The sequence below is a fragment of the Bos indicus genome, chromosome 6 (assembly GCF_029378745.1).
Source record: "Bos indicus isolate NIAB-ARS_2022 breed Sahiwal x Tharparkar chromosome 6, NIAB-ARS_B.indTharparkar_mat_pri_1.0, whole genome shotgun sequence".
Lineage (NCBI taxonomy): Eukaryota > Metazoa > Chordata > Mammalia > Artiodactyla > Bovidae > Bos > Bos indicus.
Genome location: NC_091765.1, coordinates 101,435,465 through 101,456,376, shown reverse-complemented (window position 1 = coordinate 101,456,376; position 20,912 = coordinate 101,435,465). Strand labels below are relative to the sequence as shown.

The window sequence follows — 20,912 nt, the reverse complement described above, 5'->3', positions numbered from 1 at the left end:
ATCTGATGGGAGCACAGGACAGAGACTTGACAGGGACTCATCTCAAGGGGGAACACCAGGGCTGCTGGATGTGGGTCTGGGAACAGCCCAAGGCAGCCTTGGGCCCTCCCCTCAGCATGGTGGGGCCAGCTTGCTTGTTCTCCGGCTGTCAAGGTGATCCCATAGGACCACCGTTCTTTAAGCCCCGCCCATCCGACCCATTCACAGACAGTAACAAACAGATCAATAGGCGCCTCCAGAAGTACGTGCAGACAAGCAAAACCACCTATAAACCACTCTAGTGCAGTTTTAAACTCTTGGTTTCCAAATTCGCATTTTGTCTGAGCATAAACTGACTTTTAAGCATCAGAAAATATCTGTACATTTTTTTTTAAGGACATGAACATATTATCTACCTACCTTTCCGAAAACTAAAACACCGTTTGATTCTTCGGTATGTAGTTTTAGGAATGAAAGTAGTAGACGCCAAGGCACCTGAGGGGCGCTCCCCAGTATTTCGGTCTTCAGGCATCATACAGGCCAGAGTTCTGAACCCGGTTCAGGCTTCCTTTAAAACCTGCCTCTGGACGATCTCAGGACTCCACAGCCACTCTGCCTCATGCTTGTTAGGTTTGAAGCGCGGTTTCCTAGAACTTGAAGATTTTGATCAGCCAGGTCCTGGATGGGGGACAAGTTACCCCCTCTTATTTACTTCTTTTTTGGCCCCCCAAAATAATAATTTCCTTTTCTCTTGCCTAATCCCGAGAGTTCTGGAGGCTGTTTCTTTTTAAAGTTTCTGCAGACATTCCAAAATGCCACAGCAAAAAGAACCACAGCAAGCAAGCTGCACCTCCCATTCAGACAGCAGGATTGTTAAATTTTTTTATTTTTTAATTGAGAACTGGCTTCTCAGCTGGAACTGGGGGGGTACTGAGGTTCCTCTGGAAAGGTCAGCAAATAGCCATGAGCCGGGGGCAAGAGGAACAATGACCACAAGGCCCCTGAGGGATATACTTCAGGACCGTCCTTGCCGGCTCCTTTCATCTGAGCAAAAGGGGAGGCTGGTAATGGCACCTTCTCCAGAAGGCATTTCGATGCATGAGAGATTCTTTTCAAAAAACTCCCTTGGTCCTTTTACAGTACCCCTCAGCCTTTGATGCTCTCGGCGGGCTTCTCCCTTCTGTCTTTAAACTCCCGGGGCTCTCCAGGGAACCGCCACGTCAGAACAGTCCCAGTGCCCCGTTCCAGGAAGGCTCCTCGGAGGATCCCTGTTGGAGGCAGCTGCTCAGGGAGCTTTTCCTCCCCCTTGTCCCGCTCCTGGTCCCCTTTTCTCAGTGAGAGCTGGGCGGGAGCTGGCAGGGCTGCAGCCGCCCTTTCCGCGCCGTGGCTGCGGCTGCCGTCAGTGCCCGTGGTCACATGCAGCAGGTGCAGTCACAACAGTGCGAGGGGGAGGAGGGAAATGCCACGCGGCCCTGTGAACCCCTGGTTTCTTCCTCTGACTTTGCCGCTGCCTCCCCTGGCCGGTCTATTCCTCTACATACCTTCACAGCTGGCTGCCTCAGCCCCAAACCATCCCCACGAGGGGTCAACTTTTTGACCTTTCCTTTCTGCATTTATTCCATTCCTACACAAGATTTTTTTTTTCCAGGTACTTTGCCACTGAATCTATTTGTGAGTGCCGATCTCAATGTGCATATCATTAAAACCTATGGGTGTAGGGACTTCCCTGGAGGCACAGTGGTTGAGACTCACCTTTCAACCCAGGGGGTTTGGGTCCCATCCCTGGGCAGCAAACTAGGATCCCACATGCCTTGTGGCCAAAAAAACAGAGAACATAAATAACAGAAGCGATATGGTAACAAAGCCAGTGAAGACTTTAAAAATGGTCCATATTAAAAAAAAAACTTTAAAAAAAGCAAAAAATATGTGTGTTTATATACACGTGTGTGTGAAACAGAAAAATATTCAAGACATAGCAACAAGGAATCTGCAAGTATAACCACAAAACAAGTTAACTCCTTTACATATATATATATATTTATTTATAACTAAAACGGGTTCTTATGTGTGTTTATACATTTAAATATTTATTTCTCTGGCTGTGGTTTGAAAATTGATCCTGTTTTTATATTTCCCCAGCTCTTGCATGCACCCACTTAACCCCAGCCCCGACGTCTACCAACCTCCTTGGTCCTAGTCACTGAACAATTGACTGGCTAGGTTAATCATTCATCCACCTGGCTGTTCCATGAGCAGATTGGGAATGCGAGTGCTTTAACCCCAACTGACCCCTCAGGCCTCTGGGTGCCTTCTGAGCCTTTCAGCAGGAGTGTTAAAACAGCTGTGAGGAATACTACACAAAGGTCCTCCCTTGAGAAACTTCATCACCATTACTCTGATGAGCATGCCCAGATAGGAGAACTTCTGTTGGAAATCGTTATTATTTCTGTCCCATGGTTCAAACGTTGTTTTTGTTTTCCCTGTCACAGCAGGATGCTAGGAAAATAAGGAACTGTGACATACATAACTCTGTCCACCAAGACAGTGGCAGTGCTGGAGGGAGGCACCTTGGTGACTGAAAACATCTCTCCTCTGAGCCTTGGTATGGAGGGAATGCATGTAATCACAGGACTTTGGAGTTGGACTGAATCTTAGTTGAAACATTTTTCTCCAGTGTTATTTCACAAGTATGGAAACTAGAGGTGGGAGTAACACCACTTATGGGAAATGACACAGTGGTCTGTGTCAGAGGCAGGACCACAGAGCTACTTAATTAACCCCTGCTTGCCCACGTGCTAGTTATTCATCATGAGGATTACATTCAGTATTTTTACTGCCTTGATACATCTCTGACTCAAGGCTTTTCGTAAGGAGACAGAAATATACAGGAAGAACCGTTTTTAGTTAGTAGCTAAAATTAGGCTCTGCATTCAGGTCTAATGAACAACTAATGGAATTCTCACTCTCCCCAGATCCCAGGCTGGGTACCTCCATATACACTGCCTCAAAAACAGTGAAAAAGGAACCCAGAGAAAAAAAGACAAAAACAAACCAACATGACAAAAACAAAACCCTAAAGTTTTCCAAAGTTAAATTCATGTTTTGACATCGCAACTTTTGGATTTGACTTTTAAGCAGATACCATGTACTTCTCAGTGAGCATTATGAATAGGGAAGCAACTGTTTATCGGGGGAAGTTAATCAGGTAACAGAAACCGGAGGTATCTAGATTCAATATTGAACTAGGTTATCAGGTTTGGTTGTTAAGAGAGGATGTCTCCTTTTTGCATTTCCACTGGTTCCTTTCCTTCATCTCAGTATTCATCATAAGTTTGTTGTATTTCATAGGAAGAAACACCAAAGTCTATATTTTATGATTTTCACTTAGTTTTTAATTTCTAAATATTGAAAAGCAAGGCAACTTCCTCAGGTGTTGCCTATATTTTAATTAAAAGTCCAATATAAAAACCATAAATAAGAAATATTTTACATGGATAAACAACCCGAACAAGATAAGCTCCAGGGCCTCATGAAAAACTGTAACTTTAAAAACAAAGGCTGTCAAACTGCAGTTATAGACACTGAATTGTCATAATTGCTTTTCATTGGAGAATACATTTCCCTTTCCTATCTTCATCATAGAATCCAAGATCATTAATCCCAAATAAATACCTGTTGGCTTCCAATCTCCTTCCCACTGCTCAAAGATTGTTGCTGTCATTGGTTAAATGGCATCCATAAAGACTTTTGGAAGGTGACTTTCCACCCTGATTTATCATAGTCTATGTAGTACCTTTGGATGCATCTTCAATATATCGCAAAGAAGACATTTCATTGTCTATAATTGCAGTTCCCCCACCCCAGCCCTAAGCAGTCAGTAATCTACTTTCTGTCTCTATAGATTTCTCTGTCCTGTATTTTCATATAAATAGGACTATAGTTCAGCAGTAAAGATTTGGCCTGTAATGGAGGAGACGCAAGAGATGCAGGTTTGATCCCCAGGTTGAGAAGATTTCCTGGAGAAAGGCATGGCAACTCACTCTAGTATTCTTGCCTGGAAAATTTCACAGACAAAGAAGCCTGCTGGGCTGTGGTTCCTAGTGTTGCAAAGAACTGGACATGACTAAAGCAACTGAGCATGCACACACATACACATACAGCTCCTTCTGACTGGCTTCTTCCTCCTAGCATGTTTTCAAGATTCAATTGCACTGTAGCAGGTATCAATACCTCATTCTTTCTATGGTTGACTAATCCATTGTATGAACATACCACTTTCTGTTTATCCATTAGTGCATTTCCACTTTTTGGCATTTAGGAATAATGCTGCTATAAATATTGATGTACAAGCTTCCCAGGTGGCACAATGGTAAAAAATCTGCCTGCCAATGCATGAGACACAGGAGATTTAGGTTTGATACCTGGGTCAGGAAGATCTCCTGGAGTAGGAAATGGCAACCCACTCTATATTCTTGCCTAGAAAATCCCATGGACAGAGAAGCCTAGTGGGCTATGGTCCATGGGGTCACAAAGAATCGGACGCAAATGAATGACTGAGTACACCAATATTGACGTACAATTTTCCGTGTGGACATACATTTTCATTTCTTTTGGGTATATACCTAAGATTACAAATGTTGGGCCATATGGTAACTCTATGTTTAATCATTGAGGAACTGCCCAAGTTTTCCAAAACAGCTACATTTTACATTCCCAACAGGAATATAGGGAGGTTTCTATTTCTCCGCATCCTCACCAATACTTGTTATTATTGAACTTACTGATTCCAGCAATCCTACCGTGTATGAAACAATATCTCATTGTGCTTTTGATTTTTATTTCCTTGATGACTAATAATGCTGTGCATCTTTTCATGTGCTTATTTGGATATTTGTATGTTTTCCTTGCAGAAATGTTTATTCAGAGTCTTTGCCCATTTTTAAATTAATTCTAATTGAGTCAAAATTTTGATTTGTCTTTAGTTTTGAGCTGTAAGAGTTATATATATATTCTGGATACAAGTGCAAAATCAGATTTATGATCTGGAAATACTTCCTCCCATTCTATGGGTTGTCTTTTCACTTACTTGATGGCATTAATTCAGATTTTTTTGAAGGACTCAACTATACTCATTCTACTTATCACACTTTTAAACACTCTTGTTTTTTATGTACTGAATAATATACTATCAATAAAACAGGGACGTGTAATTGTGGGCTTCCCAGGGGGTGCTGGTGGCAAAGAACGTGCTTGCCAATGCAGGAGACATAAGAGACGCTGGTTTGATTCCTGGGTTGGGAAGATCCCCTGGGGGAGGGCATGGCAATCCATTCTGGTATTCTTGCCTAGAGAGTTCCATGGACAGCAGAACCTGGTGGGCTACAGTCCATAGGGTCACAGAGAGTCAGACATGATTGCAGAGACTTAGCACACGGTCCCACAGTGAAAGTAACAGGTCACACTATTGTGTAATAAAGCAGGAAGCTCACTAGTCAGAAGACACAAGGTTTCTTCCTACTTATATTATTCATGATATGACACTTGAAAGTCATTCTTTCTCACTGGGTCTTAATGACCTAATCTACAAAATGTGAGGTTGAACTAATGGAGTGATTTTAAAATATTCTTAATCAGTGAAAAACTCAACTTATTTTCAAGGAAGTACTAAGTAGAACTCCTAGGATAAAGGAATTCTCAGTCACATAAATTTATTGTTTATTGCCCAAATTTATAATATTTCTTTAAAAATCAATCAGTAAGTATAGAGGAGCCATATTAATACAAACACTTGAAACAAGATTTTTGGTGACATTTGCAACCTTCTATCGGGATCAGCATCAGTTTGGTTCTGCATTCTGTAATAACTTTAGAAAATTCTGACTTTAAGATGAGTCACAAAAGATTTCTTGCAAACTGAATGAGTAAGAGCTTGGTGTGCAATCTCTTAACACTCTTCAATTAAACAAAGAGGGCAAGAGAAGATTTATTCTTCAGACTATTGTTTCTATTCTAAGTGCTCTATGTTAAAATAGATCTCTTTAAAAGTAAATTTGAATCAAGCATTTGCAAAATTTTTGAAGCATATCCCATAGGATAAAGAATGTAAACCAATCAACTGCTAGAGTTCCAGGTTCATAAATTTGAAGATTAATACTTAAGAACCAAGATCATTTGTGATACCCCTGTGCTGACAGGACTTCTTGTGGCCACTGATCTGGTGAAGTAAACTGGATCTCATTCGTTTTCCTTAAGAAAAGGACAGATGGAAGAGGAGGAAAGGGAGAAAGTAACACACTTGATGGAAATAATCCCCCAATAAAAGTACCATTTTCTACAGATATTAAGAATCCTCCTGAACTCAGGAGCCCCCAAAATCTGATAATGGAGGGAGAAGACGGTCTTTAGAAACAACACAAACTTTGAAAATACATATCCTTAGTATTCCCCATAAATCCTTGACCCTGAAGGTAACAGCACATGTATCTCTCATGAATAATCATGAAGACCCCTCTGCTAAGACACCGGGATGGAGTCCTAGCCCACCAGCCTCTTCAAACATTTTGAAGTCACTTATTAGCCATTTTAGTATATGAATAGGGTGACCATACAAATTGCCATCCAAACTAGGACACCATGAGAGTGAGAGGTAGCACTGTCAATAATTAGCCTAGGACAACAGTTGTAAACCACACTGTTACCAGGCAAACTGGGATGAAAGGTCAACCTCTCCTTTTCCCACATCATTGTTGCTAAATGACCAACAATTTTCAGACATGTACCACCGCTTTTATAAAATATCAACATATCTTCCATGCAAGTTCACTATTTTTACTTTAACCTAACTTTTCAACTTTTTTAACTAAATTTTTGAAGTTATTTTAAAATATAATGAGGTCAGTCATTAAGAAGCATCTGATATGTTAAGGGAAAAACATTTCACGTCTGAATTCAGGGTGCTGACAATACACAAAAGAGAATATAAAATAAATACAAAAGTTGCAGTTGCTTTATTAAATATGCATTTGATTTATGCCATCTATTTTAACTACATCAACATAAAATAATTAGGTTTTACCGTCTTAGAAATACATGTTAGTTATAGATGAATATTTTGGGGTCCTTATTTATTTGGTTTCTTTCTTATTTATTTCTTTCTCTTGAAATATGTTTTTCTGTTTATATCATTTTATTTTATAATACTTGACAGAAAATATCACATCTTTTATCTTTCCTTCCCTCTTTTAGCTCTGTTCATAGCACCATAAACCTTATTCTTCAAATACGTATTCTTTACACTGTATAAATAATATTTAAAAAAAAAAACACATTATCAAACCCAGAAATGCTTTCCTGATTTAAAAGATTTTTTTTTTTAACTCTGTTAATTAGCAGATTCTCATTTAATGCTTTGCTACTTCTGTTTGATACCACCGTGCATCTGGGAACTGAAATCTCATCCAAAACTAACAGTCAAAATGTTTTTTTGTCCTGTATCTACATGCAATTAACTAATCCACATTTATGGTATCAGGGTCATATATATTGTTAGTACAATATAAAAAGGAACAATCTAAAATAAAAGAAAAATATTATATCTTTTTATAATTCAAAGTATTCATGAAAGAAATTTGGTTACTAATGATATTTGATCCAAATTCCCAGGTGGTGCTGGTGGTAGAGAACCTGCCTGCCAATGCAGAAGACATGAGACATGGGTTCGATCCCTGGGTTGGGATGATCCCCTGGAGTAGGAAATGGCACCCCCACTCCAATATTCTTGCCCGGAATATCCCATGGACAGAGGAACCTGGTGGACTACAGTCCATGGGGTCGCAAAAGAGTCGGACACCATTGAAGCTACTCAGCACACACGCAGCATCTAGAAGTTACTTAGATATGTGTCTAAAAATAAATCAGTAGTCTACTACTTACTTTAACATTCATTCATGTGAAAATAGGAGTTGATAGTGACACTGGCTTGGGGAAAGGATGAACAGGTTTGGCCAACCTTCCTGTTTTTCCATGATTTTAAAATCTGCTCACCTCCTCCAAACGGTCCCCAGATGACTCGGCGGATGGACTTGACCCAGTCTTCCATATCATTCTGGGTGCTCGCCATAAGGAGATAGCTCTCATGATTGGCTGTCATTCGATCTCGATCGCCTCCTGTAAAAAGACAGGAGCAGTTACACATGAGTGTGTGCTCAGCCAAGTTTCCTCATCAGCTGCCTCCGATGAATCCCTGAAACATAAACTGTACCTAATGCAGCTAGCACTAGGTTCTACCCAATGAATTGAAAATATTTACCATGGTTTCAGCATGGGGGAAAAAAAAGAATCTGCTTAAAAGGGAAAGGCTCTTATGTTTCCAAGAGAAAGCCAGCAAACAAATGTCATTCCCCAAACAAAGCCTAGCTTTTTGTCCTAGCAACAGCCCATAGGCCTGCATTAACTCATAATCCAGTCTATTCACACTGCACTGCTGAATAAGGAAAAATAGCAATAGCAAAATGAAAGATGGAGAAGTGGTCCACAGAGCCTGAGCTTTCATTCCAAGCAAGAACTGAATGGTCTGCCTTTGCTCGGCATACACAGGGAGGCCACCAGGACATCATGGTTGAGAACAAGAGTCCAGGAGAGGGAAAGAGCCACATGTGAAAATCTGACCCAGAGGTCTCGCCTCTATTTTACTGTGCTGGAAAGGGGAGCCTCTTCTCCTTGATCACACTTTCAGGGGAACAGACAAAAGACGACAGAAGCCTGGCCAGTCACAACGGCCAAATCAACATCCCAAATGGCCCTCCCACCTAAGAGTGAGCTTTAGGAAACCTCAGCAGTTAACTCCTTGCTTGTTTTTGTGCAGGTGCTAAGTTGTATCTGACTCTTTGCAATCCCATGAACTGCAGCATGTCAGGCTTTCCTGTCCTTCAATATCTCCCGGAGTTTGCTCAAACTCATGTCCACTGAGTTGGTGATGCCCTTCAACCATCTCATCCTCTTCGCCCCCTTCTCTTTCTGCCTTCAATCTTTCCCAGCATTAGGGTTTTTCAGTGACTTGGCTCTTTGCATCATGTGGCCAAAGAAAAGCTTTAGCTTCAGCATCAGTCCTTCCAATGACTATTCAGGGTTGCTTTCCTTTAGGATTGACTGGTTTGATCTCCTTGCTGTCCAAGGGACCCTCAAGAGTCTTCTCCAAACCACAGTTCAAAAGCATCAATTCTTTGGCTCTCAGCCTTCTTTATGGTCCAATTCTCACATCCATACATAACTGCTTGTTGGTTTCTCTTATTTCCTCCTCCCCCTCCCGGAAAGACAACACATACACTTTGAAACCTGTATAATCTCTGAAATCAATCTTGAAATGCTAGTGGTCTCTGAAACATTTTTATGCTTAAAGGAGTATTTCTGAAAACAAGTATCTGAGACTGAACTGCTTCACTCTCTTTACTCATGACTAGCATTGTTCACAGAAGGAATAATTAAGAAATTGGATCACTAAATACTTCATTCTGAATTCTGATAATATGTTAGTATTATTCGATTTCTAAGGTGGTCAAACTATCTATGCACAATTTAATTTTCATGAAGTGCTGGAAAGGTGTAGCCTTGGTTTGGATGCATTCATACCCAGTGTTTTATTTGTTTGAGACATTGTTGTCATTTGTTTGTAAGTGATCAGAGCAGATACCAACTGTTTTAATTCACAGCCCTTTAGTTCTGAGAGCTGGCTATCACACGTTGCAATTGAAGGAGCTCAAAAACAGCTCCTTTATGAGAAGCTTGAGGCTCCAATTTACAAGTCCCACCACTCCTTATTCTTGCACATCCAGCCTCATTTGCAAAGCTCCAAAAACTCTAGAATTTGAGTTTGTGTTCTCTGAATTTTATACAAATGTCCTAGGTTGGAAATATGACGTTTCTAGCATGATGCAAGTTAACAGAACAGGTGAGAGGTTAGAGAAATGAAATAACTTTAAGCCAATCAGTAGAAATGCCAGCATTGGTGTTTTACATTTCAATACAATTGAATTAGGGGGTGGGGAGGGTGAGGGACAACATCCAATCAATTTCCTAAAGTTTATAAATCTCTTGAATAAACAAGAGGAGCCTTTTCACTTTGAAGAGAACAGCTCACTATTAGGGAAACAATGACCCTCTTACACTTCTAGGTCTATCCTAGGTCAATCCTCATACTTGTATCTGAAATAGTATAGGTTCAGAATATCAGAGAAAACCCTGCTGAAACCGCAGTTATATTTTCTATTAGCAGTGTATCTTCTGGGAAATCACATAACTTCTGGAAACTCAGTATTTTTAGTCATGCTTTAGAAATAATAGTCTCTAATAAATTTTTTGTGAAAATCAAATGAAACGAAGTTAAAATACTAGTACTGTTAGGCTGAAAGAGAAATTCTGAAAATATTCATTCATTCTAATTTAACTGCCTCCTGTATCTACAAATGCAAAAAGGACATAGTACATCTAATCTGACCTCAGAGATATACACGTCGAGTATGCTACTAAGGGCTTAGGAACAATTAGTCAGTAATACACATACACAGGAGGAGGCTTTTTTTTTTTTTTTTTAGAAGGCTGTCTTTCTTTGATACATAACACTGCACATTAAAATTGTATACTGTACATGTAGGAAAATTTGCTAAGTCACTTCAGTCGTGCCTGACTCTCTGTGACCCCATGGACTGTAGCCCGCCAGGCTCCTCTGTCCATGAGCTTCTCCAAGCAAGAATACTGGAGTTGGTTGTCAAGCCCTTCTCTAGGGGATCTTCCCTGTAGGAAAATCTACCACACATTAATATGCATATGCATGACTGTGTGACGTAAGTAGCAGAAAGAACTAAATGACAAAAGAAAAAGATGCTTCATTTGGCATGGCATAGTACTAAAACTTTATTCTGTATCTGATCCACTCATAAAAAACATTACCATTTTGAAATCAAAATATTTTAATTATTGTCTTTGCCTGGAGGATGCTTAGCAATTCAGACAGCAATATCCTGCTGTGTCACGCCCAACCCTGGCAGAGACAGGCCTAATAATGAAAGTGAGCGACAGCCACTGGAGTGTTTCTGCCTGAAAACAGGGGGAAAAAAAGAGAATGATAAGCACTACAGGCCATTATCCCCTGACTTTTCATTTGATTCTCTATCTCTGCCAACGATGTTGTGTGTCTGACCCTGAATCTCATTTTGACTGTCAATCACAAATATAAAATCCCACCTGTGAATTTCACCCATGGATATAGATCTCGATTCTTCAGTTGAATTAGCAGAAGAAGGGGAAGAAGATTTAGAAAGACTTTTCTCTATGGGTCTCAGTGGAAATAAAAGACTCATTGCTAAGAATGTGATTAAAACAATTGGAGACATTTGTATAGATATGAACTAAATTCTCTGCACTAAAGGTATGTAATTTCTAACTGGAGAAGCCATCTGTTCCTAATTCATGATCCTTCAGTTCTGAGAGTACGGTATTCTGAGAGTACACAGTTCTGGTATGGTGCCTTGCAATTGCAGGGACTCAAAGACAATTTATTAAATGTATGATTTGATAAATGAATAAGCTCAATGTTGACTTTCAAGGATTTGGATCAAGTTTCACTCTTAATGTTCCATTTAACTATTTAACCTAAAATTCTTTCAAAAGGTAAAATTTTAAACTGTATCCTTAAGTAACTATCACCAGAGTGATAGTAGCCTACCAGGCTCCTCTGTCCACGGGATTTTCCAGGCAAGAGTACTGGAGTGGGGTGCCATTGCCTTCTCCAGATAGGATTATAGTCATCTTCAATCCATGTATATGTGTATATATGGATATATATTATAATATAACCAGTATATATTTTCCATTTGTAAACTCTGCTTGAACATGAATATCTATACAGTGCTATTTTTATTTTTTAAAACTACCTTTTAGATATTAACCTGGATTGGTAGCAATGCTTTGGTGCTAGTGTTAACACTTCAAGCATTTGATTTTAAATTAACCAAGTAGGTCACATAATTCAATTTTACTTGTTTATATGTAATTGAAAGTATGTATACATTTCATTGGGATCTTCTGTATATTTGCATTTAATATGAAGTTTTTCCTTCCCCAAAATAAAATAATTGGCATGATTAACTTTTGCAAAAATTAAAAAGTAGATTAAGAAAAAGCTTAATGTAAAATTCAAGTGTATGTGTGTGTGTGTGTGAGTCGCTTAGTCGTGTCCAACTCTTTGTGACCCCATGGACTATCGCACATCAGACTCCTCTGGGATTTTTTCCAGGCAAGAATACTGGAGTGGGCTGCCAATTCCTTCTCCAATGGATCTTTACTACCCAGAGATAGAACCCACATCTCCTATGTCTCTTGTATTACAGGTGGATTCTTTACTTAACCCTGAGCCATGGGGGAAGGCCAAAGTAGATGTACAGTTATTCAATAAATAAATACAAATATTTACTACATGGAAACTTCAACCCCTCTTATATGACAAAATAATAATTTAAAAGATAATACTTTTGACGAAAACCTCTGCAAAGATTTTAAATATTTAAGAGAAATATTGGGAATGGTATACTGAGATATATATGCTCACTGTTGATGGGAATATGGATAATATTCCTTATGATGAAATCACTAAAATTAAGATTTTGAAGAATATTTATTAATATGAACCTTTAATACACAAGAGAATGTACAAATTATATAGATACACATATGATATCTCTATTTTCAATAGATAGAAAGCCAGATAAATAAGATACTAGATTGAAACACACGATAATTTTAATGATGATTATCTGTGAATGCTAGGATTGGAAAATTTTTGCTCTCTTTTGGTGCTTTTCTGTATTTTCCAGATGTTCAGCTACGTATTATTTTATCATCAGAAAGAAATTATTGCAAAGAAGAAATGATAAGAATTGTATGCTCATGAAAGCATTAATCAGCAAAAATCCCAGGTGAGCTGGAAGGTAATTATGACTAACTTCATTCAGTGCTGCTTAAAATGGTTCAATTTTGAACTTTCAGAATTCTCAGTAGGTTATTTACCTGTAACCTCTTTCCTCTTTCCCAAAATACATCCTTGAGTACATTCCCAAGAGAGGATTTGGGACAGCAGACCAGCATTGCTCAAAGTACAGGCTGTATCATGTAACTAGGACTTTCTCAGTAAAATAGGCTGCTACCTTTCTTAAAGACAATATTTAAAGAAATATTTCGCTGAATTTATTGTGTGGAAATTTCCAAAAGCAGTCACCAAAGTAGGTTATTATCCCTTGGAGAATTAACTGTAAATTGTTAAAATTATGAACTTAAAAGCAAAATGATCAGAAGTGAAATATTATATGTGTATCAGCTCAAGTAAACAAACTTTTAAAGATACACAGTGAACTACTTGTTTGTGTTTAAACTTTAAAACAACTTGCTCATGGGAAACATTTGGGTTCAGTTTCCAGGCAGAGTTCATGGTACAGACCTGAGGACATTTCAGTGAACACCTCTGATACTGTTAATAATTTCAAGGGCAAAATGTTTCCTCATTTCCAATTACAGATCAGTTCAGACTGAGACCTAGTTACTACCAATTTAATTAGAGCTTACAGAAAATATTTAAGTGTTTCAAGTAGGGTTATTAATTTCTACACATATGACTCCAAGGTCTTAATTTTTTAAGCATTATTTTCTTCAACACTTAGTCTGAGTCTTCAGTAGTAGAACTTTAATGATAAATTGCAAGATAAAAAGCAAATTATGAAGCACATCAGTGGAAAGTTACTGAAATAGAAAAACATTTCTTCCCTTTTATGGAGAATGACATTTGGAAAACAACCAGTGTCCTGTGAACTACAAGCAACAAATTGTAGGTTTCTATGGATACAGTCATCTCAATAAACAACAACAAAAAAATAATAAAATAGCATGTAATTTACAAAATAAGGCCAGAAAACAAATTGACCTCACATTCAATATCCTTTTCATTTTTTCATGGGTACTATAGAGACATTGTTCTCTGAAAATTAAGAGTTTTGGTATGCTTTACTAATCATAATTTTTACAAGTATTTTTTCCTCCAAGGTTAATTTCAAAAATATCAGAGTGGCAAAATTTCAATGCATTTTGTCAACAGAAACTTTGCATTAATCTTTAATGAGATTTAAAAAATTTTAATACTCTTAAACAAGAAAATGAGAATTAATTAAAGGCCGAAGGCTGTACCATCACTCTGTAGTCTGCTGTCAGGACACGGCAAACACATTACTAAATGTCTTACATTATAATATAATTAATGTGACATTTTAATTTCATGACTACTTTATAATACTGTTTTACATACTTCTTATACTCCTTGCTAGATCATATTCTCTTTGGAAGAAGGAATCATCCTATCATATATAGCTACATTATGTGTAAGCTGAAAACAGCTGTAAATGCACATTTATTAACCAACTATGATTGGTATTTATTATTTATAGTACATTTCTAAAATTTTCTAATAATATTTACAAATGATTTATTTTGAGAGTCTGCCTATACTTGGCTAGTTGCTGTTGTTCAGTCACAAAGTCATGTCCGACTTTTTGCAACCCTACAGACTGCAGCACACCAAGCCTCCCTGTCCTTCACTATCTCCTGGAATTTGCTCAAATTCATGTTCATTGAGTCTGTGATATCTAACCATCTCATCCTCTGTCATCCCCTTTTCCTTTTTGCCTTCAATCTTTCCCAGCTTTAAGGTCTTTCCCAGTGAGTTGGCTCTTTGCATCAGGTGGCCAAAGTATTAGAGCTTCAGCTTCAGCATCAGTCCTTCCAGTGAATATTCAGGGTTGATTTTCCTTAGGATTGACTGGTTTGATCTCCTTGCTGTGCAAGGGACTCTCAAGTGTCTGTCTTCAGCATATTTCTAAAGTATCAATTCTTCAGCACTCAGCCTTCTCTATGGTCCAACTCTCACAGCCATCCATGACTACTGGAAAAAACATAGCTTTGACTAGATGGACCTTTGTCAGTAAGGTGATGCCTCTGCTTTTTAATATGCTGTCTAGGTTTGTCATAGTTTTCCTTCCAAGGAGCAAGCGTCTTTAATTTCATGGCTGCAGTCACCATCTGCAGTGACTTTGGAGCCCAAGAAAATAAAATTTGTCATCGCTGCCACTTTTCCCCTTTTGTTTGCTGTGAGGTGATGGGAAGATGCCATGGTCCTAGTTTTGTTTTCTTTTTAAATGTTGAGTTTTAACCCAGCTGTTTCACTCTCCTCTTTCACCTTTATCAAGAGGCTCTTTAGTTCCTTTTTGCTTTCTGTCATTAGGGTGGTATCATCTATACATCTGAGGTTATCGATATCTCTCCCTGCAATCTTGATTCCAGTTTGTGATTCATCCAGCCTGGCATTTTGCATGATGTACTCTGCATATAAGTTAAATAAGCAGGGTGACAATATACAGCCTTGATGTACTCCTTTCCCAATTTGGAACCAGTTTGTTGTTCCATGTCTGGTTCTAGCTATTGCTTCTTGACCTGCATGCAGGTTTCTCAGGAGGCAGGTAAGTTGGTATGCTATTCCCATCTCTTTAAGAATTTTCCACATTTTGTTGTGTGGATACATAGTTAAAGGCTTTAGCATAGTCAATGAAGCAGAAATAGCTATTTTCCTGAAATTCCCTTGCTTTCTCTATGATCCAACGGATGTTGCAATTTGATCTCTAATTCCTCTGCCTTTCACAAATCCAAAGGGTACATCTGGGAGTTCTTGGTTCAAGTACTGTTGAAGCCAAGTTTGAAAGATTTCGAGCATAACCTTACTTGCATGTAAAATGACTGCAATTGTCCAGTAGTCTGAAATTCTGTGACACTGCCCTTCTTTGGGATTGGAATGAAAACTGACCTTTTCCAGTACTATGGCCACTGCTGGGTTTTCCAAATTTGCTGACATATTGAATACAACACTTTAATAGCATCGTCTTTTAGGATTTTAAATAACTAGCCTGGAATTCCATCACCTGCTAGCTTTGTTTGTAGTAATGTTTCCTAAGGCCTACTTGACTTCACACTCCAGGATGTTTGGCTCTAGGTGAATGATCACACCATCATTATCCGGCTACAGATACAGAAAGCATTGACCTAAAAATTCTATACCGTACAAATGATTTCTGATGATCTTTCTACAGGCTTCACTCTAAGAAATGTCCAAATATGTGACTATCAGAGCAAAAGTGATGCCTGGATCAAATTGCAAGGACAGATATGTGCTTATGAAGAAGTACTGAAAAGTGGTTAAGAGTTAAGACAGAGAAGCCAGATTCAAGTTCAAATTACTCACTGACTAGCTATGAGATCCCTCAGCTTTAACTGAGGGTGATGAGTACCTGCTTCTTAGCATTATTGTGAATTAATCGGATAAGTAATACCACAAAATATGTTGTATAGTACTTGAGACATAGAATACCCTGCTGTTGTAACTGCCATGTATCATTGCATGCCTGCTTAGTCATGTTTGATTCTTTGTGACCCTATGGACTGTAGCCTGCTAGACTCCTCTATCCATGGGATTTCCCAGCAAGAATACTGGAGTGGTTGCCATTTCCTTCTCCAGGGGATCTTCCATGATCCAGGATTTGAACCTGCATCTCCTGTGTCTCTTGCACTGGCCGGCAGATTCTTTACCAACTGCACTAGCTGGGAAGCCCCACTGCCATGTAAAATTCAAACATAAAGTTTTTTGATAAATTAATTAAATATTTATAATTTGAATCTTTAAAATGCAGGAAAGTAGCTTACTTTTGAAAAGTATACATATATTCTGACTAAAGCTATGTCAAAGCTACGGTTTTTCCAGTAGTCATGTACGGATGTGAGAGCTGGACAATAAAAAAGGCTGAGCACCGAAGAATTGATGCCTTAGTACTGTGGTGTTGGAGAAGACTCTTGAGAGTCCCTTGGGCAGCAAAGAGATCAAATCAGTCAATCCTAAAGGAAATTAACCCTGAATATTCACTGGAAGGACTGATGCTGAAGCTGAAGCTCCAATACATTGGCCACCTGATGCGAAAACTGACTCATTGGAAAAGACCCTGAAAAGGGAAAGACTGAAGGCAGGAGAAGAAGGGGACAGCAGAGGATGAAATGGCTGGATGGCATCACCAACTCAGTGGACATGAGTTTGTGCAGACTCCGGGAGATGGTGAAGAACAGAGAAGCCTGGCATGCTGCAGTCCATGGGGTTGGAAAGAGTCAGGCATGACTGAGATGACTGAGGGACTGAACAACAAAGCTTACTTTTGAAAAAAATTATATTTATATATATATATATATATATATATATATATATATATTCCAACTATACTTAAGGAAAGTCCTTTTATAGGAAAGTAACCATTGATTTATCTTTTAAGGAAATGTTAATTTTCATATTGGTCATGTTTTAAAAGTACAATTGTGATACATTTTTTTCAAATGATTAATTAAAATTTTAAAACCTTAAATAGACACAGTTCATATTTCCTCTAATTTTCTACATTTCTTGGACTCATTCTTTAAAAAACCTACTATTTGTGCTGAGGATATTAACTATAAAAAGTGATACAATTTTTTACATTTTGGGTAGCTGTTTTCCAGATTGCACTGAGCAGTCAATAGAAGCCGAATTTAAATCCAACAATACGTTTTGACTCACTTCTGTCAAAGATTCAGGATCTAGTCACTTTCTTCACAGTATCTAATTAAATTATGCTGATGAAAACTGAGAATTTAAAGTAGAACATTTCTTTAGAAGAACCAAAATATGTAGACGTTTGCCTTTTAATTTAGCTTGGCTTACTTTGGGAGATCAATGAATTAAAATCTTATCTGATTGACATAGAAGGCATGCAACACAACGAGAATAAATGACATGTATATTCGGATCAGAGTTACTCTGACAGTGGTGATACAGATGGAAGTTACAAATGAAAGCAAGTCCTGATGCAATAATCTACCAGTTGTAGCAAATGAAATGCCATTCACCGTTTAAAAAGCAAGGCAGAGAGGTTTCGCTTTGAATGAATCTAAAATGAAAAGTGTTCTTCAGTAGGGAGGTCCCTTAACAGTATAATTGATGACTTTAATATGGGGAATATTGGGAAATTTTGGAGAAATGTTTTGGAGTTATATTGAATTTTATATTCCATATGAACATAATAATAAACTTTTTATTGCAGCATTTCTCAAAGTGTAATGAAACTCGTATCTGTCCAAGAGAATAATAGGAAACAACTGAGAACTCGTTAGACATGCGAATACTTGGTCCCAAGCCCAACTGAATGAGAAACAGTGGTGGTGGGACCCAGTAACCTGTGTTTTCAGGTGCTTGCCAGAAGATTTTGATGCACCATAAAGTTTAAAGAAATCAACCATGAATAGTCATCGGAAAGACTGATACTGAAGCTGAAAATCCAACACTTTGGCCACCTGATGCAAAAAGCTGACTCATTGGAAAAGACCCTGATGCTGGGAAAGATGGAGGGCAAAAGGAGAAGGAGGCAGCAGAGGATGAGAAGGTTAGACAGCATCACCAACTCAATGGACGTGAGTTTGAGCCACCTCCGGGTGATAGTGGAGGACAGGGGAGCCCGGAGTGCTGCACTCCATGGGATTGCAAAGAGCCAGACATGACTTAGTGACTGAACAACAAGAGATTTGTTATAACAGGCAGAACTTACAATTTTAGAATTGATGCGTTTCAACTGCATTCATTGTATTAGCTTGCATCCATGTCTCATTCTTTCATTGACAGCCATTAAGCCAGAATGTGTTAAGCTTTAAAGCTATGAATCATATAACTTATCTAATTGCTTATTTGCATTGTAAATGATTAACACTCTGCAACTAGTTTTGCAAGGACCTGTCTTTCAAGTTGGAATTAGAGTCTATCAAATTTGTGGGCCTCATGCATTAAAGATTCTATGCTTTTATCAGAGTAAACATTAGAGCATTTATTTTTGCACTTGAATACAGATTCATTTTCCTCTTTTCTTGGTTCTCAGAGTCTGAAGAATGAAACAACATTGAATTTGGGGAGACATACCATTTTTGAAAATCTAGATTAGAAACTTGAAAAAATTATAAAAATCCTCTCATACTGTTGTTTAGTCACTCAGTTGTGTCTGACTCTTTTGTGACCCCATAGACTGTTGCCCACCAGGCTCCTCTGTCCATGGGATTCTCCAGGCAAGAATACTGGAGTGGGTGACCATTTCCTCCTCCAGGGGATCTTCCTGACCCAGGGATCCAACTCACATCTCTGCATCTCCTGCATTGCAGGCAGATTCTTTACTGCTGAGCCATGGGTAAGCACCACCCCCCACCAAGTCCTCTCATATCCTACTGCTTTTATCATTTTTGAATAGTGCAAAAATGCAGGATGAATAATATTATGACAATTTCAAGGTAAATTACCTTTATCTCCTGATTTTACTTGGTTTCTACAACTACCCTGAGAAATAAAACAGAACATTCATTCATTTATTCAATTAATGTTGATCGAGCAACTGTACCGTGTCACTCTTCTGAGGATATAGCAGGGAACAAAACAGAGGGAAAGATCTGGACTGAAGATACAGATTTGGAAGTCATCAATGTGATAATATAAAAAGACATAGACCTGGATGAGGTTCCCAGGGAATACTGTAGCTAGACTAGAGCAAAAAAGTTCAAGTGAGCGCCAACTTTTAGAGATTAAGAAAAGGAAGCAGATTGAGATGATGGGAAGAGAAACAAGAGAGGTTGAGTAAAGAAAGTGATCAGGTGAGTCAGATGTTGTCGAGGGCATTCAAGAAGATGAAGAGTTAAGTACAGACCACTAAATTAGGGGAAGCAGGGGTCACAGATTAGACAGCATGGAGCTTATCGGTGACCTTGAAAGACTGACTGGGCCAACACAAATAAAATCATCATTGGAATGTGTTCGTCAGATCATGGAAGAAATTGACATGTACAAACTGCTATATTTAAAATAGATAACCAGAGAATTCTCTGGTTGTCCAGTGGTCAGGACTCCGGGCTTTCATTTCCAGGAAGCTGGGTTGAATCTTTGATAAGGGAAATAAGATCCCATAATCCAGTGGTATGTCCATATATAAATAAATAAAAATGAGGTAACCAACAAGGACCTACTGTATGGCAGCACAGGGAACTCTGCTCAGTATTCTGAAATAACCTAAATGGGAAAAGAATTTGGAAAAGAAAGTCCAGGTGGTGCAGTGGTGAAGAATCTGCCTGCCAGTGCAGGAGACACAAGAGACATGGGTTTGACCCTTGAGTCAGGAAGATCTTCTGGAGAAGGAAATGGCAATAAACTCCAGTATTCTTGCCTGGAGAATTCCATGGACAGAGGAGCCTGGTGGGCTACAGTCCATTAGAGTCGCAAAGATTCGGACATGACCGAGGAACTAACACTATGGGAAACAGAAAACAGAAATGGCCAATATAAACAAGTCTCCTAGGCATTTTAATGTATAGAGGGGCAGAGAAATAGGGGTGGTGATGGATGAGAAGGGGCGTTGTAAAGGGATTTAAAAGGAGAAATATTTCAGAATATTATATTCTTACTGGAATTATTCACTGGAGAGGGAAAATTGATGATGTAACAGAGAAGAGGTTTAAAGACTCATCTATATTTCTTTAAAGCTGTGTTCAAAATTTCTCATCATCTCTATGACAAACTCTAGGTCCATCCACGTCTCTACAAATCCCAGTTTCATTCCTTTTAGTGGCTGATAACATTGTGTCGGGTATTATGTACCACACTGTCTTTATCCACTCATCTGTCCATGGACATTTAGGTTGCTTTCATGTCCTGGCTATTGTAAACAGTGCTGCAGCGAACACTGGGGTGCATGCGTCCTTTTGAGTTATGGTTTTCTCAGAGTGCATGCCCAGTAGTGGGACTG

The 20,912-nt window shown here is 38.7% G+C and overlaps 1 protein-coding gene across 8 annotated transcripts in view; it reads right to left on the bottom strand.

Moving 5' to 3' along the window:
- The window catches only part of ARHGAP24 (Rho GTPase activating protein 24), an 878,267-nt gene that overhangs the window by 64,430 nt on the left and 792,925 nt on the right, over window positions 1-20,912 (bottom strand). For 7 of the 8 annotated variants that reach the window (XM_070791721.1, XM_019963048.2, XM_070791723.1 and 4 more), the window contains one exon: window positions 8,023-8,145. In XM_070791721.1, the coding sequence (XP_070647822.1) occupies window positions 8,023-8,145 (123 nt within the window). Of the gene's footprint in view, window positions 1-399; window positions 7,986-8,022; window positions 8,146-20,912 lie in introns of those variants that run through there. The other variant, XM_019963049.2, reaches the window with a different exon arrangement.